Source organism: Hypanus sabinus, chromosome 4 (assembly GCF_030144855.1).
Source record: "Hypanus sabinus isolate sHypSab1 chromosome 4, sHypSab1.hap1, whole genome shotgun sequence".
Lineage (NCBI taxonomy): Eukaryota > Metazoa > Chordata > Chondrichthyes > Myliobatiformes > Dasyatidae > Hypanus > Hypanus sabinus.
The window spans coordinates 46,426,280-46,443,138 of NC_082709.1; the positions used below are offsets into that span (position 1 = coordinate 46,426,280).

Consider the following 16,859-nt stretch of genomic DNA (forward strand, 5'->3'; position numbering starts at 1 on the left):
AACTGTCCCTCGGGTCTTTTAGGGCCATTCTGCTGTCTACAAACCGATGTTACAGTGTGAGTGAAAATAAATGAAACTGTCTGGAATGCCTGTGTCCAGAATCCTGATTTTTATGTGGTATAAACCAGTAGAGCACATTAAATGAAGGGATTGTTTTGATCAGCCAAGCTAGCGATTGTTTTACTGTTAAGGTGTGTAAATGGTGAACTCCCAGGAACCGCAGAACAGGAGGGCAAAGTGTGTGAGAAAACTAGACCTGGGAGAGTACGAGAAGGAGTAACTAACCAGACAAAGGGGTAATCTTTCCCAATCTACCTGCATATTGAAATCCCCCATGGATGCCCTAACACGGCTCTTTTGACATGCCTTTTCTGTATCCCATTATAATTTGTGTCCCACATCTTGGCTACTATTCAGAGGTCTATATATAACACCCATCAGGGCCTTTTCACCTTAGTTTCTTAACCCAACCCACAACAATTCTAGGCCTTCCAATCCTACTGTATGTCACCTCTTTCCAAGGATTTGATTTCATTTTTTACCAATAGTTCCACACCATTCCTCTGCCTACCTGCCTGTTCTATGGTACAATGTGTATCCTTGGATGTTAAGCTCCCAGCTATAATCTTCTTTCTGCCATGACTCAGTGAAGCCCACAACATCTTACCTGCCAATCTCTAACTGTGTGGCAAGATCATCTACTTTATTCCATGTAATTTATGCATTCAGATATAAAACCTCCAATCCTGCATTTATCATCAATGTTCCTTTGAATTTGTAATGACCAGTCTGCGCAAAAATCTTGTGCTGCTCAATTTTTTGCCTTCAGACAACAATGTGCGTGCACTGATTTTTTAATATGGAGGTATTCATATTAATAGCTAGCAAAGCACTGTCAATAAGAACTTTGATTTCCTCTGGGTTTGATCGTTTTCACTCTCGTTCATCTGCACTCTCACAAAATATACATAGCAGGCCTGTAGCGGGTAATGAAGGATTTTCCCACGGGAGGTTTTTGCACGCCGTCCATAAGTGATTTGCTTGCTGAATGATGCTCTAAAAAGTCCAAATAACAAACCACTTCTTCCCACTTTCAAATTCTCCAGCAACTTTTGCATCAGGACAATACTCACAGGTAACACCAGTACAGGTATCTGTATTGTACATAAACACTTTTTGTAGTGGCTGACTTCATGAGCTTTCAGTGTGGCAGTTTCTATTGTTGAGTTAAGCCATTCCACCTTAACTGAACTAGCAGCTCTTTTGCACTTCACACCCTTTGTTTCTTTGCAATTCGACACAGTGAAACAATAATTTCTTCAATAAAAACAGTATAAGTAAGTCATTTCTAAAATCTGCAGACAAATCACCACAAACTCCATTTTGTCAACACCATCCACATCAGAAACCAGAAAAGGAAATGTGATTGTGTATGAACGTGAAATACATTTAACATAATGAAATATACTTAACACGCCAACGAGATAGAGGGTGACAATGTTTTGTGTGTAGTTTAAATTCTTTTGTGCGCTAGTAGCAAAAGATTTTGCAAGGTGTAAAACATTATTTGTCACCCTTTTGATTTTGTCCCTCTTTACACTGCAATTCATCCCACTGACTGCAATTTTGCCTTATCATCTGCTTGTCCTTCCTGACAGTCTCACAACACACTGCCTCTGCTTGTAAACCAACAGCCCTATCACACAGGTTCCCATTCCCAGCCAAATTACTTTAAACCCTCCTGAACAGCTCTAACAAACCTGCCCGCAAGGATATTGGTCCCCTTTCAATCATCCCCTTTTCTATAGGTCAAACCTTTCCCAGAAGAGATCCCAATGCTTTAGAAATCTGAAACTCTGCCCCTTGCATCAGTTTCTCAGCCATACATTCATCTACCAAATTAGCCTGTTACCTTCACTGGCACGTAGCATAGGCAACAATCCAGAGATTGGTGCCCTCGTGGTCCTACTTTTCAGCTTCCAACCTAACTCCCTAAATTCTCCCTCTTGAGCACCTCCTCATTCTTTCTACCTGTATCAATAGTACCAATACGTACCAAGAATTCTGCTGCCCATCCTCCCCCACTGGAACCGATCCGAGACATCCCTGACCCTGGCACCTGGGAGACAACATACCATCCAGGTGACTCTATTATGTCCCACAGACTCTTGTGTCTACTCCTCTAACTACAGAATTCCCTATCACTCCTGCAGTCATCTTCTCCCCCTTTCCCTTCTGAGCCACAGCACCAGACTCAGTGCCAGAGAGCCGGTCACTGCGGCTCCACCCGGGTAAGCTGCCCCTCACAGCAATATCCAAAGCGGTTTACAGTCACAGGGGTACTCTGCACTGTCTTTGCATTTCCCTTCTCTCTCCCGACAGTCGCCCACTTACCTGCCTCCTGACATTCAAGGATGACTACTCCCCTTTAACTCCTGTCTGTCATCTCCTCAGTTTCCCATGTGTGCTGAAGGTCATGGAGCTGCAGCTCCAGTTCCTTGAACCTTTCCCTGAGGAGTTGCAGCTTGGTGCACCTGGTGTAGATGTGGTTATCAGGGAGGCTGGAGGTCTCCCAGAATTCCCACATCTCACACAAAGAACACAGCACAAATCCTGGAGCCATTCTCATTCTTCTAACGCTGTAGTAGTGGACAAAGAATGAAGAAGAAGAAGAAAAAGAACAAGGACAAAGTAACTTACCAGATTTGTAGCTTGGCTGTTCTCACTGAAGTGTGATGAGCCAAAGCCTTCCCACTCTAACACTGGTCCACTCACACAGTGGCCACTCCAACAACAGCTGCTGCGTTTGTCCCTGCCTTATTTTTATCTGTCATTGGTAATGAATCGTGACTACATCACCAAAAAATGTCAAAATCTTGCAAAAGCTCCTCTTTTAAATTTCCCGCTCCCAGACCCACACAAGACCTCACGTACCAATTCAACTGTGACTGCACCACCAAAATCCCATGAAAGCCCCCTGTTTAAATCTCTCACCCCAGGCATACATTATATGTTGTACATATATTAATTATATATTTACAATGGGAGCATGTTGTAAATGACAAAACTGAATATTCAAACAGCATTTGCTGAGACAAAGTAATTCACATGGATGATCTTAAAGCTTCTAAAGACAGAGAAGCAGACCACAATAACATAGTAGTTAGCGAGATGGTGCTACAGATTGGGGTGTTGGAGTTCAGAGCTCCATTCCAGTGCTGTCCGTAAGGAGTTTATACGTTCTCCCTGTGCCCGCATGGGTTTCCTCTAAGTGCTCTGGTTTCCTCCCACGATTCAAAGACACACTGGTTCATAGGTAAATTGATCATTGTAAATTGTCCTGTGATTAGGATGGTGTTAAATAGGCAAATGGCTGAATGGTGCAGCTCGTTGGGCTGGAAGGGCTTGTTCTGTGCTGTATCTCTAAATTAAAATATATTAGTGTTATGAATACACAAATATCCCAGTTGTTTATAGGGTAAATATGTCCATAGTTGATGTGTAAGTCCCCAGATTTCAGTCCAAATGATACAAAGTAACTTTGCTGAAGGTTGATAGGTTGATGTGGGCCAATTAACATAACCCCGTGATTTTATGTTTGGCTGGTGCAAATAAGAATGTCTTCTGGTCACATCCATTTGTAAACCATATCACTTGAGAGTCCTCCTGCCCCGGGCCATTAACTATTTTCCTGCAGACAGTACCATTTGTTTTCAAATCTGTTAAATTTTAGAACTGGTTACAACTTGTAATTTATATTTGGACAGTATATTTTTAGAAGATTGCTTCTTGTTTGTATATATGCCTGCTGTCCACGTAATTCCACAACAATGGACACTAGAATGTTGTTGACTGAAATAGACTAAACATTCAAGTCTGTGATTTTTCCAGCATCTTGTCCTCTGACTTTAATTACTGTGCTGTTAGCAGCGGTGCCTTCATCTGTCACTGCCCTAGGTGCTGGCAGAGCACTCCTAAGCCTCTCTTTGCCCCTTTAAAATAATTCCTTCCTATTTCCTTCTTATCTAAAGATGTCAAATTCTGATTCCTAACTGTCCTGCTTTTGAGGATAATTGGCTATTTGTTCTCAATCATGGGCATGGACTAAAATGATAACTTCATTTCTGATTCAGTCATTGAATTTTCATAGCAGGAGCATTTCCCATTAAATATTGTTGTACAATTCCTGATAAAAGAATAAAATTTAGATACAAGGCTGATCTTCGACATTCCACATAATGTTGTTTCCTTTGAGTGATTATTTTGAAATTAATGGTTTCTTTCCCATTATTATCATTATCTAGACATAATGCTGAATTTTCGGACCACATACGTCAGCAAGTCTGGGCAGGTTGTCTATGATCCTCGGTCAATTTGCGTTCATTATGCAACAACTTGGTTCTTCGTGGATCTTATAGCTGCACTTCCTTTTGACCTTCTCTACGCATTCAATATCAATGTGGTGAGTGTGTCATCTGAAGAAATAATTGAAATACACGAATCTACAGCCCAGTGTTTGGGTACATTAACTGTTAACTTTACCTAATACTCCTGTAGTTGCAGTCACTTTCCTCTGTTAACATTGTTGAAGGCCAAGTATATTAGCTCAGCATGAGCCAGACTGTGTAATTATACATACAAATTACTCTAAGTCTGGCACATTTTTAGATGCTTTATTGCTTTATTGTTCCTATTTCCTTGCACTTTCTGCAAAGACCCGTAGAGAACACAAAACCGATAGCCGGAAAAGGCCAGGTAGGCCAATGAGTCTGCATAATAACTGTGAGCATGCTGGCCCAGCTGCCGCATGTCCTCAGTCCTTGGAGCCAGGAGGAAGAAGCTGCCGGGTAGGTAGCGCCAGCAGAAGCTGAGCTCACTGTGGGACTGGTCTGGTTTGCCTGTATTTTAAGATGTCTGTGGAGGAATACTGCTGACTGGCACATTCCAGGCTGAGGATGCACTGAAGCTCGACACAGCCACTGCAAGGGCTGAGTGAGGAAGGACCACAGTGTAGGGTTTTTCAGCTACTGGAGAGGGAGGGCCAGGTTGGGGGAGGAAGGCCCTCAGCTATTACCACCCCAGAGTGCCACATGAGAGGCAGCAATGTTATTGATGTGTACAAATGCAATAGAGCAGTACAGAAAACATTGACTGCTGTTGTAAGGAATGAAAAGGAATTGAATGGTTTATTCTTGTAAATTCAATATTAATGTGGTGAGTGTGTCATCTGAAAAAATAATTGAAAATACACAAACCTGCAGCCCAGAGTTTGGGTACATTAACTGTTAACTCAACCTCATGTTCCTGTAGTTCATAATAGTTAAAATCATGGGACCTCATTTTAGCTGGGAGTGCAGAGACTGTGATACTGGTGTCCCACCAGCTCCACTGTTATTTGGATGCCATGCATATCATTTACAGCAGATAGTGAATGTAAAGCCTGACTGTGAAAAGAAGGTACCATAATCACAGCTGACAGTCACAAGCTTCCCATGAATCTCAGATCACACAGATAGTTGATCAGTTGAAAAGAAACTAGATCTAATGGGAATTTTAATGTCTGGGTTTTAGATTTTAAACATGTTGGCTTTGAAATTCTTTTTTTTAAACTTTTTTTATTGCATTTTTAAATGATTACAAAGTATGAAAAAACAATGTATATAACCCATACCCCCTCCCCTTAACCCCTCCCCCCTAACTGCCCTATAGAAAAAAAAGAAAGAAAGAAAGAAAGAAAGCCTGGCTTTGAAATTCTGAAGTGTTGTTGCACTGTGAACCATGACCATTATTGTGCGGGGACTGCCACATCCAAGGCACAAGTCATTGACGTTGTTGATCTCCTATTGCAGACTTGCCTTCACCCTCCTCACAAGGAAGGGTGTGGAAAATGTGAGGCCAGTGCTGTTTCCAGGACCTTAAGGGAGGAGAAAGAGCCAGGTATTAGAAGGCCATTCAGGACCAGCGTTGCTCTGATGCTTGGAGCTGGGGGGAATCAGAATTAGATTTATTACCATTGACTTGTATGTCATGTAATTTGCTGTTTTGCAGCAGGAGTACAGTACAACGGCACAAAATTATTAAATTACAAAATAAATAACTAGTGCAAAAAGCAGCAAGAATAGTGGTGATGGGTTCATTGACTGTTCTGAAATCTGATGGCAGAGGGAACTGTCCTGAATCATTGAGTGTGAGACTTCAGGCTCCCGTACCCTCTCTCCTATTGTCATTACGAGTAAAGGGCATGTTTAGGGTGGTGAGGGCCCTTAGTGCCGGATGCCTCCTCTAATATTTTGTAACTCCAAAACATTGAAACTAATTGAAAGCAAAACAAGGAGCTATGATGTAGTGTAACTCGTATAAGTTTAGTTTTTACTTTCAATGAGGTGTGCACTTATCACATGGTAACAACATGAAATATGCAATTCATCTATTTTGCATAGAACCCATAATGAATTATTTAAATGAACAAGAATGCTTAATCAAACAAAATATTTACAATATTGCTCAAATATTACTGAATTAAATACACCACACTCCTCCCTGCTCAGCTCTAAACTCCTTCTTGAAGCACCATTTCTCAAAAATGTCCTCGATTTTGGAGAGAGCTGTGACCATGGTAGAGCACACTGAGTCTGCAAATCTGCAGCCTCTGGCAATCTTGTGCATTGAAATCTCCTTCCCAGGCTGGGACGCAACCAGTCAAAATGTCCTGCACCATACATGATAGAGTATGGTGTATCTGTAAGAGTCTTTGGATATTGGAGATCAGGAGTTGAGGGAGGAGAGTATGAAGGGTGGTGAGATCCAGCTTGAGGAACAAGTTGTCAGAAGTCTGACGTGTGGACGGCGCTTAAAGACCACCTGCATAGGTACAGGACAGGTAGGTTCCAGTCAGGAGGAAGGACAGGGATGGCAAGGTAAGAGAACCTTGGATGTCGAGAGAGGTGAGGAATTTAGTCAAAAAGAAAAAAAGAAAACTATGTAAAGCTTAGGAAGCTAGAAGCAAACAGAGCCCTTAAGGGATTATAAAGAATCTGGAATATAATTCAAGATGGGAATTAGGAGAACCAGGAGGGGCATGAGAGGTCCTAGGCAAGTGGGATTAAAGAGAATCCCAAGGCATTCAATACATACATCAAGAGTAAGAGAATAACTAGGAGAGGGTAGAACCACTGAAGGACAAAGGGAGAGACATTCGCTTGGATGTAGAGGATGTGGATGAGGTCCTTAATGAGTATCTTACATCAGTATTTACCAAGGAGAAGGACATGGAGGACATGCAAGCATATTGATTTGCTAGAGCTATTCAGGGAAAAGGAAGAGGTAGTGTTGGGTCTTTTAAAGAACACTAAGATGGATAAGTCCCCGGGGGCTGATGGAATTATAGCCCAGGTATTGAGAGAGATGAGAGAAGATATTGCTGAGGCCAGGCAAGGACCTAGTGGGCAGGCAAGAAGCTAATGTTGTTCCATTATTCAAGAAGGGAATGAGGGATAATCCTGGAAACTATAGACCAGCAAGTGTCACATCAGTGGTATGGAAGTTACTGGAGAGAATTCTTAGGGATAGGATTTTTGGGCATTTGGAAAACCATGGCCTACCTGGGTAGAGCCAGTATGGCTTTGTGTGAGGCAAGTCATACCTTAATAACTTGATTGAGTTTTTGATGAGGTTATGATTAAGATGTATAGTATTCGTGGTGAATTGGCCATTTGGATTCAGAACTGGCTTGCTCATAGAAGACAGAGGGTGGTCCGTGAAGGGACTTATTCTGGCTGGAGGTCTGAATTACTGGTGCTCTGCAGGGATCTGTACTAGGACTTTTGCCGTTTGTGGTGTAAATAAATAACATGGATGAAAATGTAGATGGGTGGGCGAGTAAGTTTGCAGATGATATGAAGATTGGTGCAGTGGTGAACAGCATAGAAACCTGGCAAAGAATCAGATGCAGATATAAGCAGAGAAATGGCAGGTGGAGTTTAACCTGGACAAATGTGAAATGTTGTACCTTGGTATATCAAGTGCAAAGAGACAGTGCACTGTTAAGGGCAAGATCTTAACAGTGTTGATGAGCAAACGGGTCTTGGGGTTCAAGTTCATAGCTCCCTGAAGATGGTTATACAGGTTGATAGGGTGGTTAAGAAGGCATATGGCATGTTTGTCTTTATTAGCCAAGGCCTTGACTTCGGAAGTCAGGAAGTTATGTTGCAGCTTTCTAGAACTCCAGTGCGGATGCATCTAGAGTATTACGTGCAGTTCTAGTCGCTCTGTTATAGGAACAATGTCAAGGCTTTGCAGCGGGTGCAAAAGAGGCTTACCAGAGTGCTGCCTGGGTTAGAGGGCATTGAATATAATGGGAGCTTGGACAAATCTGATCTTCAAATAAATCCTAAAACTAGATAAAGACAACCCAATTAAATAAATAACACAAAACATTATACTTGTTCATTTATTTTTTGAGAAAAATGATCCAGTATTACTTATATTTGTTAGTAAAAGTATGTTAAACCTCTGGAATAATGCCTTCGACAAAAGCTATTTGGAGTCAGGTGTTCCAATCAATGAGATGAGATTGGGGGTGTGTGTTGGAGAAGTGCCCAGTCCTATAAAAAAGACACACAGAGTCAGGTTACTGACAGAGCCTGCTCTTCTCAATAAAGATCTGTTTGTGTGCACCATGCCACAATCAAAACAACTTTCAGAGGACTTTAGAAAAATAATTGTGGAGATGCATGAAGCTGGAAAAGGCTACAAAAACATTCCTAAAGACCTGAGTGTTTATCAGTCCATAGTGAGAGAAATTGTCTCCAAATGGAAGAAACTCAGTACTGTTGCTACTCTCCGTTGGAATAGGCATCCAGCAAAGAGTGCAAGACCAAGAGCACAACTTGCAATGCTGAAGGAGGTGAAAAAGAACCCAAGGGTAACAGCAAAAGAACTGCAGAAATCTCTAGAACTTGCTAAAGTCTCCGTTCAAGTGTCCACTATAAGAAAAACACTGAACACAAATGATGTTCATGGAAGGACACTAAGGTGGAAACCACTGCTCTCCAGAAAAAACATTGTTGCACATCCCAAGCTTGCAAAAGTCCACCTGGATGTTCTACAATGCTTCTGGGGCAATGTTCTGTGGACAGATGAGACAAAAGTTGAACTTTTCTAATAGAAGAGGACATTGCTATGTTTGGAGGGAAAAGGGCACTGCATACCAACACCAAAACCTCATCCCAACTGTGAAGCATGGTGGAAGGAGCATCATGGTTTGGGGCTGCTTTACTGCCTCAGGGCCTGGACAGCTTGCAGTCATTGATGGAACAAAGAATTCAAAATTGTATCAAGATATTTAAAGGAGAATTTCAGGGTAGCAGTCCATCACCTGAAGCTTAATAGAAGTTGGATAATGTAACAAGACAATGATCCGAAACACAAGAGTAAATCAACAACAGGATGATTTAAGAAGAAGAAAATTTGTGTTTTGGAATGGCCAAGTCAAAGACCTGACCTTAATCCTATAGAAATGCTGTGGAAGGATCTGAAGCAAGCAGTTCAGGCAAGAAAGCCCACCAACATCCCAGAGTTGAAGCAGTTTTGTAAGGAGGAATGGCCTAAAATTCCTCCAAGCCAACGTACAGGACAGTTACTGCAAACCTTTGGTTGAAGTTATTGTTGTACAAGGGGGTCATACAAGTTACTGAAAACAAAGGTTCAAATGCTTTTTCCAACAAATTCTTGTAATATTGGATCATTTTTCTCAATAAATAAATGAACAAGTATAATTTTTTTGTGTTATTTAGTTAATCGGGCTCTCTTTAGGACCTATGTGAAGATCTGATCACATTTTAGGTTATATTTATGCAGACATAGAGAAAATTCTACAGGGTTTGCAAATTTTCTAGCACCACTGTAACTGAGTTACTGCATATCAAAATCAAATCCGGGGAGCTCCTGATTTATCTTTCTTAATGATAATTCAGGGGTCCAAGGTGATTTTATATGGGGATTTAGATCCAGTGAGGAAAACCTGGCTGATGCTTTAGTGGATTTTTTTTCCCTCGCTAATCATTTGGCAATTTGACTACCAATTACATGGGCAAACTGGCAAACAAGACTGTTGGAGATTTAAGTATACACTTCTAGTGGTTTGATTACCTGCGATCAAATTTATCCTTGGGCTACAGTTCACAGTTGAGTAGTTCCAAATATTTTATGGTATTAGAACGTTCTGCTTTTTTTGTGCCTCAAGTATACTTAGCACTTAATACTGTTTGCTTCTGACACTGTTTTGAAATCTGCTTAGGCAGGGCCTGAGGTTCATGGTTCATTTGTTCCCATTCCATTTCCATGCAAATGATTGATGAGGCCTAGTGCTGAAGGCCCCATCAGTGGCAGAATTGAGTAATGCTATGCCTTGACTGTACCTGCTCACCTGGCAAGACAGAGTAGCCACTTCCTGATAAAAAAAACTGCAATTGTTGCGAGCATTAGCCTGATATAGCAGTCGTGCTCTCAGTCCAAAAATAGTTAACTATGCGTTATTGATAGTCATATAAATCTGCTCCAGCTAAATCAGTCAGAGTCAACTCCACTGCTCAACAATTTGGTATCACAATTGTTTCTATTTTAATTTGTTAGGCTGTGAGCTTCTGATTAAACCAGTTATTTTTCACATTGAGATAACTATACAATAACAGAATATTTCTTTTAATTCCTCACATTTTATACATATTTAGTTCCAGGGCTAAATGATATCTGACATTTTAATCTTATCAAATTGCCGATGTATTTCTGGATTATGTAATTATGTTTCAGACTGAACTAAGTATTTCAGAGCCACAACAACCCATGACAAGATTATGATATTATTTGCAGACAATAAAATTTAAAATATGAGTTACATCATTAAGATAAAAATATAGAAAGAAGGGCTGCTGTTTTAAATAGAAAATTTTAAGACATGGTTTTAGAAATCTATGTTTTCAGTAGTGTGACACCAGGCTAAAGAATCAGGCTGAACTTGGATCCAAATACAATTTTAACAGAGTCCTCCTTGATTTTAAAATCATTCTGTTTCTGCTTGCTGAATTTGAACAATTATCTGTATATATGTAATGAAGTTTGTAAAGTACAAGCCAGTGGGCATAAGTTTAAGATGAGAATGGAAAGATTTAAAGACCATCTGAGGCGCAGCCATTACACACAAAGAGTGGTACCAGTGGAAGTGGCAGGTGGGTAAAATTGCTGTGTTTATCCAAGTAGGTACATGGATAGGAAAAGTTAGGGGGATACAGGTCGAAAGCAGTGAAATGGAACTTGGTGAGGCTGGAAAAGTCGGGCCAAAGGCCTGCTTCCATGCCGTGTTTCTGAGCCTCAGATCCACAAGAGATGTCAGGTAATCACATTCAGGTCAGTCCATTATCAGCATTGTAGGGCAATGTAATTGGTGGAAATGTCCAGAATTCACAACCACTGACATTGAGTCAGGGTTCACTTTAAGAGGAAGATCTGACATGATGAGGTAATTACATAAAGACCTTTTAGCCTGCTTTGTGTTCAGTTTTGGGTGTTTAGTAAATGAGTTGCTCTGGCTTCCTAAACCATAAAATGCTTCCGTTTTTGTATTTGTGAAAACCTGTGGCATTACTACTCTTTCACTTCTGTTTCTAGCGATGTCTTCTTACTTGAAATCAAAATCAGGTTTGTTGTCGTATGTACAGATATGCTCATGTGCAATGAAAAAACACATGCAGTAGTAACACAGTAGCATACTAGCACCAAATAAGCAGCATTCATGAGAAAAACATAAGACAACAGATTTTAAAAACCTACCGATTCCTACAGTTACCTTAGCTATACCTCTCCGCACTCTATCTCCTGTAAAAATACTGTTTCTTTTTCTAATTTCCTTAGTCTCGACCACACCTATTCCCAGGAGGCAACTTTCCTTTCCAGGACACCAGAGATGTCCTCCTCCTTCAAAGAACAGGATTTCATGTTGATGTTGCCCCCACCCACATCTTCTCTATTTCCCGAACATCTGCACTCACCCCATCTTCACAGTGCCTTTACAGTGAGTGTTCCTCTTGTCCTTCCATACCACCCGTGAGCCTCCACATCTAACACATCATTGTCCACCATCTCCAAAGGGATCCTACCACCAAATCTAACTTTACCTCTTCCCCTTTTCACAGCAATCTTCCCTCTGTGATTCCATTGTACATTTGTCCCTTCTCAGTAATCTCCCTCCCGGCAATTATCCCTGAAAGCAGCCCAGTAGCTACACGTCCCCATACACCTTCCTCCTCACCTTCATTCAGGGACCCAAACAACCCTCCCAGGTGAGGCCTACAAATCTATAGAGTCCAGTGTTCCCAATGAGGCCTCTTCTACACTGGTGAGATCCATCGTGAATTGAGGCACGGCTTCATCAAGCACCTCTGCTCCATCTGTCCAAAGCAGAACTTCCCGGAGACAAACATTTTAGCTCTGATTCTCATTCCTGTTCTGACATGTCAGTCCGTGGCTTCCACGTGCCATGATGAAGCCACCCTCAGAGTGAAGGAACTACACCTGATATTCCATCTGGGTAACCTCGAAGCTGATGGCACGAAGTTCAATTTCCCCTTCTGTTAGAAAAAATTCCCTCCTCCCCCTTCTTTTATTTCCTACTCTAGCTTCTTACTTCCTCTCACCTGCCTATCACCTCCTCGTATCCCTGCCCCCCTCTCCCCTCATATCAGATACTTTCCTCTCCAACCCTTTACCTGGCTTCACCTATCACTATCCAGCTATCCTCCTTCCCTTCCCACTCTTTTATTCTGGCAACTTCCCCCTTTCCTCTCCAGTCCTGGAGAAGGGGCTTGGCCCAAAATGTCAACTGTTTATTCATTTCCATAGATGCTGCCTGACCTGCCGAGTTCCTTCAGCATTTTATGTGGGTAACAGTCTGCAATGCCTTTTGCCCAGTGCCAGCTCCCTAGGCCTGAGTCGACGTAGTAATAGTAGAAGCAACATTCTGCAGTGATAGCTATCTTTTGAAAGAAAGCATATTGATCCATGAAAAAATACTGAAGGCTTTACACATAACATTTGAAATCCACCGCTAGGTTCTTGTTCCAGTTCCAATGGCATAATGAGCACACTGACAGCCGAGAATTGATATTCCAGTCGCATTACCTGTTGCAGTGGTACATGTAAGATCTCATCCTGCACATCAACGCCCTTTTTTATTCACCTTTTGAGATCTATTTGTCATTTCTAGAGTGAACAGTTATTGGCCTTGAATGGAGTAACTTGCTAGGCTATCTTAGAGAACTAATATGACTAAAGACACAAGAAACTGCAGATACTAGAGCAAAGAAAAAAAAACTGGTGAAAGAACTCAACAGGCCAAGCATCATCTGCAGAGGCAAAGGGCTTGCTGATGCCCAGACCCCGCATCAGCATGGAGAATGTCGAGAGAAGATAACCAGTATGTAGTGCAGAGAGGGCAGAATGAGACAGAGGTTTGTAGCTGACAAGTGGAAACTGAAGAAAGACAGAGAGGGAGAAGGAGAGGGATGGGGCCAGGTGGTAGGAGTGGTGTTTTGAGTAAAAGTAGAGCCAGAGGGATGTCTTTGATAGGTGGGATGAGGTAAGGGGGGGATGATGGATGATGGATGAAGTATCAATGAATCTCTGCCTCAGCTGGATGGTGATAAGGGAGCAGGATGAGGGGCAAGTGTTGCACGTCCTGTAGCTGTAGGGGAAAATGTCAGGGGACAGGATGGCATGGGTGAAGGGGAATGAGCAGGCCAAGAAGTTACAGAGAGAGTGGTCCCTGTGGATAGCAAGAAGGAGGGGAGGTGAAGATGTAATTGGCACAGTGACCCCTTTGCATGTGTGGAACCACGTTTGTGGGTCTTCAATGATACCTAGGCCAGGATGGTAATTCAAGGGCAGTGGTAAAGCAGGTAGGCCTGCAACCTTCATGGAAGGAACTGTCTCATCCTTTCCTGGCTGAACCTGATGTAACTCCTGGCCCACAACAATAAATACTGGCCTTGCAGGACACGTCCACAATGTGTGGTCAAATTTTAAGATCATACAAATGGTTGTTTATTATAAGGAACTCTATCTTGCACTGAAGGACACTTGCAAGCCTAATTGTGATTTACTCCCACAGTATTTTGGGGTTCACCTGCTAAAAACCGTGCGCTTGCTGCGTCTGCTACGGCTGCTTCAGAAGCTGGACCGCTACTCCCAGTACAGCGCCGTGGTGCTCACCCTGCTCATGTCCATGTTTGCTCTGATCGCACACTGGATGGCCTGCATCTGGTACTTCATCGGGCAGAAGGAAATCGAAGTCAATGATCTGTCTACCTGGGAAATTGGTAAGTGACAACCCGTGCACAGCTTGGCAGTGATTGCCACGTGTCCAACATGCAGTATTCTGCTACGTGGATTTACTGAGGTGAAAGGCTGGGATGACTTACATGTGATTATCACCCTGAAGGCCTTGATTTTCTTCTGTTACTTTGAATTTTATGTTACGTTTGCTTTTGTGGTTATTTAATTCAATAACAGCAGAAGGCAGCTTATTAAATTTCCACTCCATAAAAACTATACAATGATTTACTAACACACCATATGGTATTGTTTTGAACAGTTATGGGCATCACAAACAATATCCTTTCCAAAATGTCACTTGGCAGTATAGTCCGGAAGAAATTAGTTCATGACCATTAGTTTAATTGAGATAGAGATATTAGTTTAATGAAAATACTGTAAAAAACTTAGTATATGATCCAGTACCTTCCTATAAAGTTCCAGCTGTGACAATTTATCAGAAATTCTTCCTTGTATTTTCTCCTCTAATTTAAAAAAAAAACATGTATTTGTTTTTCTCTAAACTTTAAGAAACATTTTAAGAAGCATATTTTGAGGTTTGGTCTGCAATATTTTTTTAAATTGTACAATCCTTTAATTTAGTTATGCACTCCATTAGAAACTACTGTCATGTGGTATTATGATAATGAGCATCCTCTCGGCCTGCATTTCCTAAGGTCATCTTTGATATTAACTGTTAAATAATTACGTCATGTTTAATATTTCTTGAGAGTTTGTAGTCTACTGATGAAAAACAAGTCAAGGTGTTTCAAAATGGGAGTGATCTCTAGAGTCAGCCAAAGAAATTTAAAAGTATTATTGATTAGGAAAGAAAAATCTGCATAGTGACCTTTTCATTGTAGGAAATACATAATTCTTATGATATATTTAAATATTGTTGGTGTTCATTTGTGATTAAATATAAATATTCCTGAAATTCAGACTGCAGTTTATTCGGGCAAAATTTTTTGTCAGCGTCTCAGAAGAGAACTGTCAAAAAGGAGCTCTTTTCAGGTCACGAAGATCCTGAGGTTTATATCTGTGGATAACTGTGCACGGTTCAAGAATGGCTGGAGGTCAGTTGCTGACGCAGACCTCAGTCTGGTTGAGCTGAAGGTCTCGCTGTATTCAGTATCTAGTTTAGTCTTGACTGGCATAGCCAGCTCCCCCTCATTCATCTGAATGAAATAACTAAACTAGGATGGAAACAGTAAGTGAGGACAAATGGTTTTATTTTTTTCTTTCCTTTTTTATTTCCTATGGTTTTAAAATAATACACTTCAAATTATTAAAATCTGAGTCAATTGTTTTACTCATCTCTAATCAGCATTGACAGAAACGGTTGAAAAGGCCTTTGTTACCAGTGACTAGGAGAAGCCGAAGGTGATCTGGAGCTGGGGCCTCCAGATCTGCTGTCTGAGGCCTGGTGGCCACTTGCACGCTGCTCTGCTCTGCAGAACAGATGGAGCAGCCAGGCACCTAGCTCAGTTGACCCAAGGGATCATAAAAAGTTACGTGGCTGCAGGAATATCATATGGCAACAAATAAAAGGGACAAACTGTGTCAAGTGTGAAGCTCTCTATAATTATTGCAATGTTACTCTAAACCAGTGGCAAATGTTAGTTAAAATTGACTTGTTGTTTCTGCTCATGCTGGCACCATTTCATTTCCAGGGCCTTGAAAAATAGTCCAGCCATGAAACAATAGGTTCCTTGAAACAAAAAGTGTATTTATTTAGAATCCATTATTGCTGTCCCTTTTCATCAGGCAGAAAGTACAAAAGCTTCAAACGTGTATCACCAGGCTCAAGACAGCTTCTATCCCTCTGCTACAGGACACTTGAACAGACCTCTTGTACAAACCCTAAGCAAAGACAGGGGAGGAGGCAGTTTCTGTCACAACCAACAGAACCGGTCAAGAAAGGCTGTAGGTTACAGGCATACCGTCAACACATGGAGCGAGAGCTGCTCGTCTCCACCGATGGTCCACATTTACTATGTCAGCCGGGGTGCACCCCTGAGCTCAATGGATCTCACAGCTTTGCATGGCTGGACATTCATCCGAAGCTACGAAATATTAGCTTCATGGACAGCCTCTGCACACCACCTCTGTCGTTCATTCCTGACTGTGATATGCAGGGGTGAGATCACCATTCCGTTGCTGTGGGAGTGCCAGATTCTCAACACAGCGATGCATAGCCTGAGTGGATTTCTCTTTTAAAGTACAAAGGGTTATGTATCTGCGAGTCTTCGGTCACTAATGTGACTGCAACTAAGTCACTGAAGAAACTGGAGAAGTTGTAGATATGAAAGTCTTTATTCATCACGACAAACAAACATTCTCCTGGAGACACTCATGGTGGAGTCCCACAAACTCAAAAGTCCATCATATTCTTATCCCCTGAAAATCAATGTGATTAAATACAGTTTCAATAGTTAGAATCACATCATTTACTCAATACTTTGGTTTGACAATGCTTCCTTTAAATTGCATAT

The 16,859-nt window shown here is 41.5% G+C and overlaps 1 protein-coding gene across 1 annotated transcript in view; it reads left to right on the top strand.

The window, feature by feature from the left end:
- The window catches only part of kcnh3 (potassium voltage-gated channel, subfamily H (eag-related), member 3), a 604,827-nt gene that overhangs the window by 395,580 nt on the left and 192,388 nt on the right, over window positions 1-16,859 (top strand). The window contains exons 6-7 of the mRNA XM_059966998.1: window positions 4,305-4,462; window positions 14,162-14,369. Of these exons, the coding sequence (XP_059822981.1) occupies window positions 4,305-4,462; window positions 14,162-14,369 (366 nt within the window). The remainder of the gene's footprint in view (window positions 1-4,304; window positions 4,463-14,161; window positions 14,370-16,859) is intronic.